The 19,192-nt window shown below is 32.4% G+C and overlaps 1 protein-coding gene across 6 annotated transcripts in view; it reads left to right on the top strand.

Annotated features, from left to right (window-relative positions):
* Nucleotides 1-14,564, top strand: part of LOC128856105 (diacylglycerol kinase theta) — a 50,832-nt gene extending 36,268 nt beyond the window's left edge. For 3 of the 6 annotated variants that reach the window (XM_054091490.1, XM_054091489.1, XM_054091493.1), the window contains 4 exons: nt 1,144-1,432; nt 1,511-1,667; nt 2,564-2,671; nt 6,507-9,797. In XM_054091490.1, the coding sequence (XP_053947465.1) occupies nt 1,144-1,432; nt 1,511-1,667; nt 2,564-2,671; nt 6,507-6,737 (785 nt within the window). In that variant the 3' untranslated portion in view covers nt 6,738-9,797. Of the gene's footprint in view, nt 1-1,143; nt 1,433-1,510; nt 1,668-2,563; nt 2,672-6,506; nt 9,798-9,832 lie in introns of those variants that run through there. The other 3 variants (XM_054091491.1, XM_054091495.1, XM_054091492.1) reach the window with 2 other exon arrangements.
* Nucleotides 14,565-19,192: the final 4,628 nt, after the last annotated feature.

The following is a 19,192-nucleotide window of genomic DNA, read 5'->3' as shown; positions in this document are numbered from 1 at the left end:
GACAGCTCTTTTACTTCAACCGTTAGCCTATTCTATACTATTTGAAATTTTATCTTTTTTATTTATATTTAAATTTGCTTATGTTTAATTCAGTCGTGTGCATACCTGTGAACTACATAATATTTACTAAAGATCCATAGTAAATAGTACTCTAACATAACTTTTATACAAATGTATGTGTTTGTAAATATATTACTCGAAGAATCATGCACACATCCCCCATTCCCATATGATCTTCCTGACTTGAAAACAGAAACGTAAGAAAGCACGCCAACGTCATTTAATTCTTACTTACATAAATGTTTTGGAGCAAGCAAGCGATACATGTGTTTTAAGTTTGTAGTAATGCTGTTGCATATTAGCATCATATGATTGAACAATTTGAAATAAGTGTTTGTTACCACTGATTTGTCACTATGATTGTCAAAATGCCGGATATGAAATTTGAAAGGTTTTTTCAAAGTTTAGCGTAAACGCAGTAAAAATTTGGTGATGGTATATTTTTCAGATCACTCCGCATTGAGGCTTAATTTGCGCATTTTTAACACAACAAGGGGCCTACTTACGTAAACAAAGTGCACAAACCTTAAAAATTAAAAAACAAGAAAAAAACGAACATTTTACAAGTAAAAACAATCAGTGTAGTAACTTTGTTGACCTGTTATATATTTTATTAAGCAATATATTCACCGCCGTCTGCTTCGATGCACAATTTTGCACGCGTTTTCAAATCCTTTTTCACATGCGATTTCTTACTCATTTTAATAAAGTCACGCATTTTTCCGATATTGTCTGCGAATAATGTCATTTAAGCAAATTGCCGTTGCCATTCATACATTCTTCCGACCATATCCCCAAAGGAGTGATATATTCCAAGCCGAGAGGATCGTCCTAAGCTATTATTTAGCCAATCTATATATTTTAATCCTTGTTTAAGATTTATGAGCATATAAATACATACAAAAGTGAAAGCAATGGCAAAACGTGTTATCTGATTTAACAATGAAATGTTAAGCTTTTGTTTGTTGTTGTACGTGTGTTTAAACTTCTTACACTATCACACTTTTATTGTCATTTTTACACTAGCACCAATATATTAAAATGGCGAATACTAACTTATTAAATAAATATTTATATCTGTAGGTGGTGGAGCCCAGAATGAGGACAATTCACAAATTTTTGTTATGAATAACTATTTCGGTATTGGCATTGATGCCGATCTTTGCCTAGATTTTCACAATGCACGCGAGGAAAATCCCAACAAATTCAATTCGCGTCTACACAATAAAGGTTATTATGTTAAAATGGGCTTAAGAAAGATTGTTGGACGTAAGACAGTTAAAGATCTGCATAAAGAACTAAAATTGGAAGTTGATGGTAAAGTCGTTGAACTGCCACCTGTTGAGGGCATAATTATTTTGAATATTTTAAGGTAAGTACCAAAACGATGGGTGAGATGAAAATAATCATAAAACTAAGTGTAAAGCTTATTAATGTATTTTATATTTAGTTGGGGCAGCGGTGCCAATCCCTGGGGTCCGGATAAGGATGATCACTTCTCTAGTCCAAATCACTACGATGGTTGGTTGGAGATTGTTGGTGTTACAGGTGTTGTACACTTAGGACAAATACAGTCCGGAATACGAACAGCAATGAGAATTGCACAGGTTTGTAAAATCTTAAACGAACAAAATATTAATAGCTAAGACACGTATTGACATGACATAATACAGTTAAAACATGGCAAAAATACTCTAAAGATCAAAGTAAATATAGCAAGCACAATTTTAAAATTAAGTAAAACCTTCCAAACTAAAACCATTCTACTGTGGTCAACTTATTTGTGCACCTGGAGAATGCACAGCGAGTTTATATCATGACGGAAAACACAGCGCAGAGAGCTAAACGACCACCAGCGATAACGCTGACAAGCTTATATTTCACATGGACGCATAATCAAAGCATCGCAACGCCGAACATTCAACCGTTGTATTGGAGCGCATTAACATATTTCATCCGAGCAATGGCGAATGGCTTACCTTTTCCTTATTGACTAAACGAAGTCCGACTTCTTTTAAATTTCTACGAACTATAGGGTAAAGGTTGTGCGCAACATATCGAGTCATTGACATTGATTGGGATCGCACACTCACCAATGCCTTTATTTCGTCGTCTCAACATTAAGCTCACTCGTTTCACTCATTATTTCAGTTAGTTTCCCATTGAGATTGTTCGTTGTGTGGAACAAATACAAAGGATATTTTACACCGAATTCATAAAGAAAATCAAACTCCACACTTGAATTTACCAAGATCCTCAAGGCATGGAGATTTTGATATCCGGCAGGAAGTTGCGCGAATTATAAATACCAGTGTGGAATCGCCTGACGCCATTCAATCGAGAATTTGTATACGAATCAGTACGCACAGGAAAATTCAAATACTTGGTAGAAATATTTCAAAATAATTAATTTATTGTACACAACACTCAAAATGGAATGATGTGATTCTATAATTAATTTGTTCCATGTTTAATAACTTAATTTTAAAATTTTATTTTACAGGGGGCACATATAAAAATTCATTTATACTCGGATATGCCAGTTCAAGTCGATGGAGAACCTTGGGTACAGAGTCCTGGCGATGTTGTCGTGTTGAAATCTGCTCTAAAGGTGAGTAAATGTGAATTATTATCTATATTTATTCAGCCAGCTTCCTTGTGGTAAATAAAGCGAATTTTTTGTTTAAATTTGCAATTTTATTTCGACTGTAGTTTCTTTTTTATTTTAAGTTAAAATACATACTAGTCGAGTTGTTAACATACGTCACTTCTTTTTTGGTAATGTTTGCTTGTAAACGATATTTAACTTGTCTGCATTCTAATGTTTATACATACATACATATATACATTGCTCGCTTGCTGGAAAAATGTAGTAACTTAAATAATCAAAAATTCAAAATAACGGCTTCAATGGATATGTCTTACATCTAAAGAGATACAGTTAATAGATATCGCATGGATTTTTTACACAGTATAAAAGAAATGCTGGAGGCCATTTGTTCATACTTATCTGTTTCGGTTTGTAACGTTCTTCCAGCAAACAAGCGATTGTACTCCGCCAAATCAAAAGAGAATAAATTGAATGCGACACAACAAGTATTTTCCCGCAGACAAATACAGTATTTTTATCATCCAAGATAAGTGCTGTACGAGCAGAAGCAGAAAAAAACTACATTTGTCACATTCAATTTACTTGTTATTGCAACTTATCGGGGAAGTTATAATATACCATGATACAAAAATAGCCATGATAAATAGCTTCACTTAAATATTTTTTACGGATCCCTGCTTCATAATTTTTTTGTATTATTAGCTGCGTTGCCACATAAAATTATGGAAAGCAAATGGCTAACGTGACTAGTGTCATTAAGAGGAACTACTTTCTTTTTTGTATCATGTAATATACAGACATACATATATGGTATCATACACCATGAATTTCGAAAAATGAGCTTTTCAAATCCAAAATGTTAAACAAGTTTTTTTTGTTTGTTTTTTTCTGGTGGGGTACATTAAATAGTTTGTTGTTTGTATGTCCTTATGTATGCTGCATGTTCAGAATACTCGCACAATTAAAACAATCACTCATTTTATTTGTGTTCGGCTTTCTATCTTATTTTCCTTTTTTTATTAAATTAATTATATTTAAATCATTTGGTAGAACTGCGTTTAAATTATTTCATTCTCATTACTACAATAACAATAGCATTAAGTATCATACTATAAAAAGTAATGTACTATACGATCATACGGTTAGTTAAGTGTATTTTTTTTTTTTTTCTGCGTCAAGTTTGTTGGCGACCGGAAGGATTTGTCAATGCCACTGAAAATTACACCTTTTCTCATATACACATACATACATGAAAGAGTCAATTGTTTGTCACATTTTCGTTTTAATCATTTTTTTCTCAGTCACTCCAAAACATGTGTAGCCGACTGTGAGCTAACACTGAGTACACATAGCTTTGAGCTTTGCGAAAAACAATCGTGTCTTTTCAAAAGCGCTCATACGATCACAATACGCAGTTCAATAAATAAGCGAGTCTGAGAGCCCCAATACAGATAAGAAATAGTTTTAATAAAAAAATAAGTCTAGTTAGTTCTAAATCCAAATACCTTAAGAGTAGAAGATTCAAGTGATCCCTTATATTTTGTATATGCATATATTGTTTATCAGATAAATTTTAGAATTTTAATGTGCAAGTAGGCTGAAAATCGTAATATATGTAAATGAAAGCACTTCCTCACCTTCATTATGACTATCAACTTGATGTCGATTACACGATGGCTCCCACATTTATGTGTAAGTCGGATCTATTGAGATTAGTTTTTTTTGATTCTCGAGAAACAAATAAGGATCACTATAGCACCACATTTCTGGATGGGTAGGCCTTGGAGTGTCGTCAATATCATTGTATTTTATGAATTTGCTTCTCCTCTCATCTACCCGCTCTAGCAGTAAATCAACTGCACAAATATTGTCATAAGTTGTGTTCGATAGCACACAAATTTTTATTAGTTATTCCTAATTTTTGCAAGCAGGCTTTCGATAATGCCAAAAAATTATCCATCACACTATTGAAGTGTGAAGCAATATGATCTGAAAGCAAATGATTGAGCTTTTTGTAAACATACTATCTGATTTGTGCCGGTTTGCAATTTGCAATTTGTAGTCAGAATCTGCCAAATCTGTCAAAATCGTATGTGAACCAACTACATAAGCAGACACAACTCAAGTGTAAACGAAATTACACCAAATTATAAAAGAACCCAAGCTACAAAGCTGGTGGCAGTTTACTGACCATATCTTTTTCCCAAACTCAATTAAAAATAACGGTAATTTTTACGTGTTGCGTGATCTCTAAATATGTTTTCTGGCTTGGATTAAGGATATGGATGGACATCCGATGGATTTGAATTGATAGTGTTAGGGATGAAGAAGCAAAACCATTAGCTTTAGAGCAGTGCACCGTACATTTCCAAGCCAATTGGTCCCAAGAAGTGGCAGAGTGGTCGTGAGATCTTTGCTTTGCCACAAAGGCTTGAGTCTTGATTTCAAGCTCATGGCCACTGATAATATCATATCAAATTAGAAAGAGTTTGTTTTTTAGTTTTGCAATCAAGTGTAACAGTTCGGTATATATTAGGTACGTTCATATCATTGGACTCAAATTACTAAACAATTTTCTTGCACTTCAGCTAAAAACTTTTTGAAAAATATTGATAACCCTATGTTCTTTCTTAAATTTGAACTTAAATTCATCAAATCCATAATTTGATTGCCGTGAAATATGCGTGAAATATCGTACGTATCTTACTAAGTTCACTCCGTAAACACACGGCGCAACAGTTGCACCCACCTATTTAAAATGGACATTTCATTTAAAATTGAGCAAAAACTGGCAGTTCGTTTGCGATTGTTTAAAAATACTTTTTTTAACTTTTCTTCTCATTTCACAATCTATACAAAACTCGTAACTTTTCGCGAAATCCCACAGCTGTGAAGTTAGTACTAGCGTTAAAAGGGAAAATGATTATACCATTTGTGCATGAATTCATTAGGCCCTTATAACATATAAATTGGTACATTGGTACATTTGTCGTGAATGCTAAGGTGGCCTTTATTTAACACTTACAATGCAGAACTAACTTCACATATCAACTATATTAAAATATGTAACTTTATGGAAGAAATATATTCAACGAAATTCTTATTGCAGTTTATTTATGTAGTATCTGCACCATATTCAATAAAATATCGTTTAAACTCATAATACTTTATTTGTTTGTTCGTACTTTTTCCACACTGCGACCCGAGAGTGGGAAGGCGCGTTTTTATATCGCTGCCATTCCGTAGTTGAGCATTTTTATATTTGCTGTCCTAAGGTCACCTGTTCGCTTTTCTTATTGAATGAGTGGATAAGTTATGTGGTTCTACCCACAGCGACATGTGTGGGCCACAACAATCACTAAGGCGGTCGCCTCGTCAATTTTCAAATACTAGTTGCTAATTGTTTCAGGCTTTAAAATAATTTGTTTTTATTCCATGGGTAAAAAAATAATATTAATATTTTACCTACATATATTGATGATACATGCCACACATATACATATTGTACATCTATGATATATTTTTGGTTTTGAAATATATTCATTTTCATTGATGCCATGTATTTATTTACTGTAATTTGAGAGTGGCACTTTTTTGCAAGGGCAACACCTTTAAGTGAATTTTAACACACAAAATTGTTACTTAAATTAAATATAAATGTTAAATGTTATTATAAAACATTTTTATATATAGCAACTAGTCTTAAAAAACAGGATTCAATAATTTATTACATAGTAAAAATATTAAAAACCATAAAGAAAAAGTACAAAAGTGTGTACGATTATTATCTGGTCTCCTCCTGCTCACATTACTTCTCTACACATTTCCAATGCAGGCCACAATGCTGAAAAAAATTAGGGGCAAACGACGCCTCACAGAGCCACATATTTCTCCAGCCGTCCTAGCCAGTAGTTTATCAGCGTCGGCGACAGCATCGGCGGCAGCGGCACAGGGTGCTAACCAAATAAATATTTGCGGAAGCGCCGGTAGCGGACTGGGATTAGGCCAAACGGGGTCGGCATCGGAAAATGGCGATCGCGACCGTGAGCCGACAATCGGCACATAGAGATCGCGTCCGTCCGGTCCAAGTTTTTTGTTTTCTTGCTTTTTATGATTGTTAAAAACCAACTACTGAAAGGCATAAGCAAAACTGACATACAACCATAACAGACCAAAGCAAAACGCATAATACAGCAGGCAAAAAAATCAATGTATAAATATTTGAAACAAACAAATAATAACTTACCGATTAAGATATATACACACATATTAGCAGAAAACAAAACTGTCAAAATATAAAAGAATTTCAAATTATAGATAAAATATTTAAATTCAATTAGAATATTACAGCATTGAAGAAAAGTCAAATCATATTACAAATTAAATGCAGAAAATAATTTTTTCAAAATTTCAGTAATTTAATTATCTATAAATGCGAATATTTCTAGCTAAACTTTGAATACTTTGAATACACACTTGACTTTGTGGCACAAATATATTCACATTGGGCCGTTAAATATGCTTAAATGCAACAATTTTAAGTGGCATTATTTACCACTGTGAATTTAAATAAAAAATTAAAATTATTCTAATTTTTAAAATTTTTTTTAATAAAAAGCGCTGCGCATAAAATAATCACATGACTAGGGACCGTTTTATCAACTAGCCTTTAACTTTACAAGCCACTTTATCGTGGCAGTAAACGCATTTCCGTTTTCTCAAACGTTTTCTTAACAGAAGTTTTTGTGTTCAAATAATAACTTTTAAATATATTACTCGTGAGTTGCCGTAGTTTCGTTATTATCAAATTTTTTTTTACGAATTGCTGAGAAACCAAAAGCATAAACGGTTTAAAGTGAAACAATTTATCTCCTCGGTTAATAAAGCGTACTCTATTGGTAAGATGATAAAACGGCCTTAAGAAGAAATTCATAAATCTTCATACACAAAATACTGTCGTTTAATAGTAATCATTATCGTGTCATTTTTTTTTTTTGCTTTGCCCTATAATTTTTACAACATTCATTCATATGATTACGAATGAAAATGTTAGGTTTACTTTTCAATATGTTCTTACAAATTAGATGTAAACACATTCGAATCTCTTGGAAATTAGACTTGATTTGAAATGATTTGAATGCTCTAAAATTAGAACTTAAGGATTTAATTTGTAAGAGGCTTTATTCTGATTTGATTGATGAATTTTATGAAAACCGTTAAAGTTATATGCACAATGTCAAATACTATATGTTTTAAAAGTAGGTTTTTAAGTGGCATAAGAAGCAGACTCTTCCCAAATTCAAAAACATTATTTATTCCTCATTAAGGCTCTTGACAGCTTTAAGCCGCTCTCTGGCACGTGGCGTATATTACAGCCCAACGTACGAATTTTGCTAAGTACGCATTCAATGCATTTAAATAACTATTCGCCTTAATATAATTATTTTTCTTTGACCTACTTTCAAGACTAATTTTAAAACAATATATATATAAAAAAAAAGAAATTTGGTGGTATTAAATTCCATTTTCCAGTTGCCGCCTCACTTATAATACCTAATTGTTTGTTAAATTTTTCTTGAAACACATAGCATATATGGAATATTTATGCACTACTTCTCTATTGGCAAAATCAATAAGTGCAGTCGGTAAACATTAGACAAATATATAAGAAAAAAGAAAAGGAAAACGAAGTAAACGTATGTCGAAAATGACACCTGAATTCACTAGCTCGAATGAGTTTTTCACACATATTCACAGATTCTAATATACATACTATATGTAAAACCTGCGCATGCGAAAGCGTACATTTATATCTAAACTACCTCCCTTTGATTGATGAATCCAAACACATTGCGCAGATAGTTTGCTAACAATGACGTTACAGATTACTCTATATGAGTAGCAAATGTATGCCGAAACATTATTAATTCGGTAGAAACACCAGCAATTCAAATGCAATTCGGCAAGAGTGCTATTGAATAGATTTTTGATTAAATATTATTTTAACGTGCATTTATGTATATGAAAAGGTATAAATGAGATGTCGAAACTTTCTGCTGTATTAATTATTTTTATAGTTAAAAAGGTGTCCAAAACATCAATCTGTGGCTTTAAATTTAATCATAAGTCTTACAATGGGATACTAAAATAGTTCTATAAAATCAGAAATTGCGTAGTGAAGTTGGCCAGTGTCTTCGAAAAAATAATGATGATGCAAACTTCTAAGAATGCATACTAATTCAGTTAGAAAACGAAAATTTGTGTGAATCTCATTAATCATTTTTATGCATCATATATAACTTATGCGAGTAGTGGAGAATTTTAGAACGCGGACTAGCAGTTACAGTAGATCTTGTAAAATTGTATCGTCTATATATAGATAATTACTTTTTAATTATTACACTTACTATATATTTTTACTGCCTATCTATATTGCTTATACTCGTTCCACATATTCTCCACCTACAAAATATTCTAACTGCTTGTTTGTTTAAAGAACTTTTTTTCGATTCGGTAAACAAATTTTCTGTATTCAATTCATACAATGCCAGCATTTGAATATTTGCATTTCTTATTTTATATTGCAATATTATGCCATTTTGTGTGCTGACATGGCTAACACTTTTTATATTCGTATTAATCTTTTTACTCTTATTTATTTTTTTAATGTCGTAATTTTTTTGCTGTGCACTTTTTTCTACTGCAAACTTAATATTACGGATTGCATAGCCTTTAACTAATAAGCATTAATGCAGCGCAAAAGCTAAAAATAATGTACGGATTATTTAATCATAGATTACTTTTTTCACTTTTCTTTATTATGCCTCTCTATCTCTTTGGGAATATTCGTATATACGTCTGACACAATTAAAAACATTATTCTCGACATGAAAAAATTCTTCGTAAACCAACCCCAAATAAATAAACACATTAACGAAAACACAAAACTTTATACAATCCCCTCTCGGACACAAAAAAATATTTAACCTACGTGTTTATTTACTATTACGAAAAAAATTTCCGGACGGAAACCATTTGAAACAATAAACCTAAACGGTAATCGAAAAACAAAAAAACGATGACCATAAATTTCAATTAAAAAACGTAAAATGAAACCAAAATCAACTATATTGATGACTGGAAACACATTTGTGCCAACAGGCCACGATGCTAAAAAAGAACAAGAGCAAAATTAAGCGACGAAACACGGAGCCAACCATGGCACTCACCGGGACAACACCGCAACTCTCCCTGGCGCCAACAGTTGTGTTGGCAACTGCCAGTGATACCAGCACAGGTGACACAGACACTGAAAATGCGCCAAATAATACAGATTTCTGAATATGGTACAGTGAGCGTTTGATTTAACGTGCTATTTGATTTTGATAGTTTTTTTGGAAGGCATACAAATATGACTGCTGTTTTGTTTTGTATTTCTAATATAAGTACCTATAATTATATGAGATATTTTTTAAATATTTATGCGTATTAAAGAACAAACATTCCAAATGAAAAGTTTGGTTCACTTTTTACTAACACGAAATGTGTAGTTACGAAGTGCTTTAATTCTTACCACATTAATAAATATTAATTAGTTTGTCCACTGAAATTCAATAGATATATTCAGACTAAGCTTTTTATCGCAGTGATTTGTAATTCGGTGAGATTAGCCGTACATTTTGTTTGTAATTATTACCAAAAATAAAAAGCAAGACTGAAATTACCGAATAACAATTTACAACCGCAAAGAGCTCAGTCTCAATTAGCCTAATAATAAAGAAAAGAACTTATTCCACGTTAAAACGCAGACCCGCTAACATAGTGCATCCTAGTTAAACGCCTTAAGGTTTTATACATCTCATGTATTTTAAATGGACCAAAGATTTGATAAGCCACACAAAGGATTCGTAACATCATCACCTTGACCGTAAATGACTGCATTTCCAAGCAATCAACTTGCTAGATAATAACCCATGTGGAATACAAACGCCTCCAATGCAAATACAGCCCAACTTTTGCAAAATACAAAATTGTTAGTTTGAAATTATTGTAACAAAAATATTGGCAGAAGAATGTCAATTTAAGTAACAAGTGCTCGAAATGTATTACTTATTCTATAATGTAACTTATTTTGTCAAAATACTGACGCATACGAGTATATCTTAAAGCAAAGTTTTGCAGTAATATAATTTAAAGAAAATTTAAAGCCTGCTTCTTTAGTACGTTAAATACAAATCGCTCTCTGTCTTCTATTCATTTCGTAAATATTATCCTACATGCCACACAGTTATTATATGTATGTATCGGAAAAGTTTCTAAACAAACTACTTATACCACATTGTGAAAAGAAAACCAAGAAACAGGAAGGGCCGGTCTGCATTCATACGAATATGGCACTTTATAAATATTCAAAATGAGAAAAAAAACAATTGGAGAGGATAAACTTAAAAAATGTCTCCGTCGCAAAAACTAATAAAGTAAAATATCACAAGACAGATTGATGTTGAGGATTAAAAACAACAACAACAGCACTCAGCAACCAAAAAAATCATTATAAAAATTAGGACGACCCAAGATAATGTTAGAATTAAACTAAATCTACCAAAATGATAAAAGAAAAATATTTGAAAACAGGAGAGGAAACAATTTGACATTGAAGAAGCGAAACTGGTCAAATTTATTGAGTCGCTTGCTATTGCTGAGAGTTTAAATGCATTAAATATCGGAATGAAGTATTATTTCCATTCATGCCAAAATTTTGAAATTGGTGTTAACCTTAATTTGACGTTAATTTAATTAATTAATCATTCCGGCCAGCATTGCGATAAGTCAGTGAAAAACCACTAATTAATATCAAAGAAATTCCAATGTATGAACCCAAACACTTTTAAAATCAAATATGTAATTTTAGTGGAAGCAAACGTTTAAAGGTTCCGTTGATTTTTATTCGACCTTTAGAACCCTTTGTTGTTAATTGTTTGATATCATTTAGTAAAATAATTCAGTAGCAAAGCTTATCTCATTCGTTGATTTATAAGTTAACGGTATAAAAATATTAAAAATAAGGAGTATATTTTTTACAATATATGTTTGTACATATACATATGTTAATTTTTCCCCCTTCAAATATTGAATAACATTATTATTGTCCATTACTTGAGTAAAAATTCATTTTTGTGTACTTAAAATTAGTACTCGTTGAAAAACAACAAACTGAACTCAAAAATGAAATTTAAGTTAATTTCAAAATTGTACGCTCTAAGTGCAGAAAATTGCTACCCAAACTTTTTTTATTAAAGTTTATGAATATTGCACATTCATTGATGATCCACCAAAATTTAAGATGTAATACGAATTCACTTTTAAGACTAATAGAAATAATGTCAATGTGAAATATTTGATAAAGTTGAAAAGGAAATGCTTTTTATAAAGCGAAAAAAGTTTGGAAATATTTAAGGTGGGCTGCTTGTTGAGATAAATTGTGTATTATAAATACAAATAGAAATATGTGCTAAATATAAAAGTGGCCGTCTGGTGATGCAATTGGTAGTAATTTTCTACATTATTGTTTACAATATAAAATGGAAAAATTGAAACAATAAATATTGTGCAAATGCACCACCAATGTGGTTGAAATTAATGTAAGAAAATAAAGGCGTAATTGCAAGTTAAAGGAAATGAAGAGATTAAGAAAATGAAAAAGAAGTTAGTGTACGCATATGACGACACTTATGCAAACTACAATAGCAAAATGTATGAGAAACATTCTTAAAGTTATTGATATTTCTTTTTATCTGTATAAGGTAGACCTAGCATTTATTTCAAAGGACAAGTAAAAATCTAAAGATTGCTGTCTAAGCGTCACGGAACTCAGACAACAGTGCTTTAGCATCCCTATTTACATCACAAAGAAACATACATATATACAGGTCTAATTTATCTTATTCAAAACCACAGCACAGAAAAACCAAATCTTAAGAAGAAAAAATCAAATGAAGTACAGTGATAAATCGCCTTGACCTGCTACGATTAGGGGCTCAGTGAATGCGGTATAATCAGCACCTCATAAGAATTCCGTGAACAACACTGGTCGTTACACGCTGCAGACGCTCGTCGATTTTACAACGTGTCCTGGACTTTAACAGCATACAGACAATGCAAGGAAAAAACATAAAATTTAGGGTTATATATATTATTAATACAATAAGCATTAAATAATCTTGCATTCAACTGCTGACAATTGCAGGACACATTGTTAGCTAAGTGTGTGGGGATCAAACATTCGATTAACTGCATTCACAAAAAATCTGCAGCTGGTAGGTGATTTTGAAACAAAATTTAAAAAAACTAGTAATGTAAAATTAATAAATAAAATTAAGAACAAAAACTGTTAATTTCATATATTTTAGCTTAAAATATGGAAAAACACTCCTCTAAAAAGCTGAATAAATACTTACAAAACATGCAAATATTTAAAGGAATCCAAAACATAAATACCAATAAAAATTGGGCTACAAAAACTAAATTAAATATTAGAAATTGATGTAGTGTTTAGTAATAAGTGATAAAACCAATTATGGATGAAAATACTAAATACTTAAAGAAATAAATTGAAGCAGAGCAAATTATAAAATACAAGCAGCACAACAAAACAATCAAAAATTCCTAAGACCATACAGAAAATTGTTGTAAAAAAATTTAATATGGAAGGGGCAACATTACTCTCCGATGACGAACTTACATACACGACATCCCAACCGCTTTGATATTTAAAATACGCCAAAATCATTATACTTTTCCATAGATTAAAATACTTAAGCACTTACATAAAACAGAAAAGAATAGGTGCGTTCCAAAATGCATAATTTCAAAGCATTGGTCCGGTTCATTTCTAAGCCATAGTAGAGAAAACTTGTCTCACTTGTATCTGATTTGTATCTTAGTTACCATCTGATATTTCCATCTTAACATAACAATTTACAAATAAAAGCGTTGTATAACTTTCCTATTTTTTCCGCTCATAAACTCACCCCAGAATGAACGACCGGACAGATCCAGTGCAAGGAGAGAGTCTGAATAAAACAGATACTAAGTACTTGAATCAAATATTTCATTAAAAAACAAGCAAAAATTGCTGAGGTAATAGCAAAATAGTAACTAGCTTACCTACAGACCTAAATACAAGTACTACATGAATCAGATGTACAAAACAATATACCAAACCGCCAACTCTATATAAATCTAAATGAGAGAAGATGGATTTAGTTTCATAGTAGGTATTGTACTTTGAAAGAAACTGCATAGAAGGTTTTGAGAAGACGTACGAAAACCGAAAACATTCAACACACCCAACTTCAAACTCCGCACCATAAGGAGTTGTAAAACTTTATTTCGCCTAAACATATTAGTGTATGTATTGTATATTCGTTCAGTGTACAATAGTTATCATTCAACTAATTTACAAAACTGCATACATACGTACATACATGTGTATGTATATCTTAACAGAACTTACTTAAACAAATAAGAAAGAGTTGCACTACACTACACTAAGGTAAGAAATGAAATAGAAATATATACCGTTTTGTTACCAGGTCAACGAGTAAAAATTTTATCCGAGTGGGAAATCAACTCGTTGCGATCAAGAAAACACGTACATACAAGCATAAAATTTTAAACAAAAAAAAAACATTTGCGTTGATTCTGTGACGAAACACATCAAATGTCTAATTCCTCTTTGATGAAAGCATAAACACCACAAAAAATAACTACAGGAGATCCTAAACCTATAAAATAAATGCAAATGTGCAAATAGAAATGAGTAAAAAAGAGCAACTACAAAAATAAATGTAACTAATGACAGAAGAGAAGTTTAACGGTGTTTATATTTGGGGAAGATGTACATATATTCATACATCATATGTATCTCTCTTTTACGAAGCGGGTAAGTAACCGGTAACTTTTTTCTTCCTCGTTTCAATTTCTAATTTCATAAACTAAGATATACGAGTACATAAAAACAAACGGAATTGTTTTTAAACCTCTTTAATTGAAGCTAGTTAACATTAATTAAAGCGGCACTTATACATACATAAGTAATGCGCGTAGCATTAATATTCGGTTCTCACCTTTATTAAGCAATTTTTTCGGAAACTCCAATTTTTTTAAACAATTAATGCAAATTAAGAAAATTTATATAATATATGTATATACAGTGGTCACACAATTTATTCGTACACCCTGCGTAGTACTTAAAAAACTTTAGCTTTACGCAAAATATTTGCTGTGACAATATATATATTTTTTTTTTTGGTCAGTATAAGAATGAATTGCCGCAAACAAAACTCACGATATTTCAAGCCACACTGATGAATTCCAAGGAAAGCAGGCAGACGTAGCAAAATGCTGCAAAACATTGATTCGTACACTTTCAGTTCATGATATTGTTGCTACAAAAGGAACAGTAAAAATCGTTTGTTTTTTTACTTATATTGCTTAAAACGAAATAATATAGCTTTTTTGTAGTTTGTCTCGCTGATTCAGTTTCAGTTCCGTTAATATCTCGATTGAAAGTGTCAAAATAGGACGAAGTGCGAAGTGCGAAGTGCCATTAGACATGCATAAAATTGTTATTAAATTGTACGTGGAAAACAAGTATCTGCGCGAAATCGACAAAAAATTGACAAACCGCATTATACTGTGCAAAGTGTTATTGCTAATTACATTAATACTGGTAAATTGGAAGCTAATCACCACCAAACCGGAAGGCGAAAAATATTGGCTTCACGTGCGGAACGCAACATAGTAGCATCAGTCACGCAAAATCCCAAAATAACCTTCACGATACTATGCCGAAATATTCTAGACTCTTTGCATAAAAAGTAAGACAGTCCGTGATTGTCTGCAAAACGCTAGTTATCATAGCAAAGTGGCACGCTACAAGACCTACATTTCAGATATTAACAGAAAGAAGAGATTGGAGTTCGCCAAGCGCTATATAGGTAAATGAGCCAGATTCTTTTTGGGAAAATGTCATATTCAGTGATGAGTCGAAATTTAATGTTTCCGGATCAGATGGACCTCCAAAAGTTTGGCGGAAAGAAAATACAGAACATAATGAAAAAAATCGTATTCCTGTCGTTAAGCATGGAGGAGGAAATGCAATGGTTTGCGGGTGCATAGTTGCATCTGGAGTAGGAAAAATGGGTTTTATTGATGATAAAATGGACAAACGTCTGTATTTAAACATTTTGAAGAATAATTTGAATGATCATCAACGGTGTCGTTAAACTTTGACTGAATGCTAGAGGGTTCTTGTTCCAACAAGGCAATGACCCAAAACACTCATCTTATCTCGTGTAAGAATGGCTTATTTACCACTGTAAGCAGCTTAAATATTCAATCACCTGATCTGAACCCAATTGAGCATGTCTAGGAGCTCTAAGAAAGGAGAATCAGAAAGCACAAAATAACATCAAAAGCGTCATTAAAGACAGCTTTAAGTGTTGAGTGGGAGAAAATCGCAGCTAATGAAACCAAGGTATTAATAAAAAGTATGCAGCGACGTTTGGAAGCAGGTATTAAAGCTAAAGTCGGCCCAATAAGTACTAAATACTCGTTTTTCCATTATTTTTTTAATAAAATATTATATATCAAAATTTTGTTTGTTTTTATACCTCGTGCTAAGTATCAGGTGTATATGTTTATAAACTGTGAGTGTACGAATAAATTGTGTGACCACTGTACGTTCTCCAGAAAAAATAATAGAAACAGAAAATTTTGCCCTAAAAATCAGTGTTCAGAAAAAAATCTTACATGTGAAGAAACAATTAGGTATTCCATAGCACCTTGCGAAGAAATATATAATATTACCAAGGCTTTTTGAATTTTCTTCCACATTTCTTCCCTATTTGTGGCTTTGAAAGGCGCGAATATCAGTTATACCCTTGGGGAACAAGGAATAGGAATTACTTGTTTGTGAAGAGGAAGAGTAGGCGAAAGCCTACAAGAAATTATACGCACACACACGCGAGCAAGTAAAGTATTTTTATAATTCATCCTTTCACAATTTAACATACTGCATTTCGTTTTCATTAGTTTGTTTAGTTTAAATCTCACAAATCACAATATTACCAAGCCATTCACTGAATATTCACAAACATGTAATTTCTACTGCTTTTGTTTACTTTTTCGTAAAGTAACTGTTTTGGGAATACGCTAAAGTACTCAATTTACTTTGCTTGGAGCCTGACGTCACAACGAATTCGGGGCGTAATCTCTTATAGTGCCCACACTTGTCGGCGTTATCGTAGTCCCTGTCTGAGCAAAACTTGAGCCCGTAGGAAACAACTGTTTTCGTTTGGTTACATATTTACACAATACATCAGTTTGTGTGGGTTTGTGCTTGGCTGTATCGACACAATGTTACCATTGATTTACACACATCCGCGTTATCAGTTACAATTTTTCATTGTGTTACCTATGATTAACGTTATTCAACTTTGTTTTTATGTGATTTTAATAAAAGTCAAAATTTTTCTAAGTTCATTTTGTTAATGATTTCGAAATGTACTGTTTGGCAGCACTATGTGGTGAGAGAGCAATCAGCTGACACGTTTCTACAGAACAATTCAAAATTAGCCATTTACGATACTACAGAACGGAACGGTGGTGATTTTTCATTTACATGGGGTTCTCATTAAGTTCATCGTGTTAGCTGACACGGAACATAAGTTTACCGTGGTGAGAGTGAGCACCATTATTCTATCATTCTTGAGTTACGTCAAATCGTTTACCAAATTTACTGCCTTCGTAAAGATGCTGAGTAACGTAGACAATGGGAGAATTATCAATGTATTAGTGAAGTAGTGTGAATGAATTGCTATGGCCTTTGGAAAACCGTCTCGTGTGTACGCCAAATTTGAAAAATTTAAATTGCAACCCTGCTCCTGCAATCGGCCTATCACGCCTATCACAATGGGCTCGTAGCGTTTGTTGCAACGGACGTTCGACTGACGTGACGTATAGAACGGTAAGTGGGCCACAATGAAAATATTGCCGCATATAAAAAAAAACTCAGATAAACGTATTTGTTATCAACGTTACTGTATGGTTGTGAGTTATATACTCCTTGTGATAGTGTGTGTAGTAGTAAGCTTAATGTTTTGTATAACAACATTGCAAGATACGTGTACTGTAAAAAACGTTATGACCATATTTCTGTTTCTGCGAAAAAAATGGCTTCCGTATCCTTTTACGACTTGCTTAGGTTTAAATGTTTAGTTTTACTCCAAAAGATCATAAACACTCAGGAACCCAGATACTTCAAAGATCGACTTATGTTTTCAAAGTCCTGCTGTTCGTTAAACTTAGTCCCGATGAAATACAGCTGTTTGGTGACTGAACGTCAATACTTTGTGTTCTCTGTCCGTCTTTGGAATACCCTACCATACAAAATTAAACGAATAAAAGAAAGCTCGTGTTTCAAAAATAAATTGCTTCTCTACCTTGCCTAAAATTGCCGAATGTACTCAAATGGTTCCACATTATTTAAATATCTTCCAATTAATCCCTACTCCTACTACTACTACTATTTTTACCTTACTTTCCTTTTTTAATACTTTCTCCAACTTATATTTCTTTAGTACTATCTGTAATTTTAATTATTACTGTTAATTCTTTTATGTAAACTATTCTTAAGGTCAATCATTGTAAAAATAACCTATGGTTGTATGTTTAATAATAATAAATAACTAATAAAAAATATTCTTGTCGTAAAAGCAAATATTATATTTCATTGTGTAAAAAGAGGTTTTGGTTGATTGTGAAAGATATTATAAAAATAAACCTTATTGAAGCGGAAGAGGGTTTTAATAAAATTTATGGTAGTCGTAGACCGACTTGACTCAATTAATTTAAATCCCGTTTATTTTTTGTTTGATGCAATAGAAAATTGTTCTTCTTCAAGCAATTGCCATTTTCGCCGGCCTTGCCGTATAGTAAAAATAGGAAATACCCAAGCTTTGTGCATTTCGACATTAGGTACGGCACCTATGTGACGCCTTCGACTCAAAAACCCATAATCCATTTAGGTGTCAGTCAAATTCGTATTCGTAACAGACGCAAGCACCCATTGAGACGGGCCTACAAGAGGCAGCGTCAGCCGGTTCTAAATTACCGGAATGACTTTTATTTACATCACTTCGGCAGCATTACCCATCAATGTTTATGCTGCTACAATAACAACATATACATAGTATTATATTTATATGCATTATTTTTATAATATATTCATAACCAAAAAAATCTCTGCATGCACAACGATATATAATATTTGATTTCACAGTGACATTATTTTTTTTTTGTTATATGTGGCAATACTTTCATTAAGGCACCTTGATCTATGTTCACGTCACGATAGTCAAACTTGCGTTGCAACGATGTAACGGTTCCATTGTGATTTGCCTATAATGTGCCTTGGAACTCACCGTGTGTATATTCACCTTGGCAGTCTCCAAACCA

Source organism: Anastrepha ludens, chromosome 2 (genome assembly GCF_028408465.1).
Source record: "Anastrepha ludens isolate Willacy chromosome 2, idAnaLude1.1, whole genome shotgun sequence".
Classification (NCBI taxonomy): Eukaryota; Metazoa; Arthropoda; class Insecta; order Diptera; family Tephritidae; genus Anastrepha; species Anastrepha ludens.
Note: the sequence above shows the minus strand (reverse complement) of the source record. Positions and strands in the feature narration are given on the sequence as shown.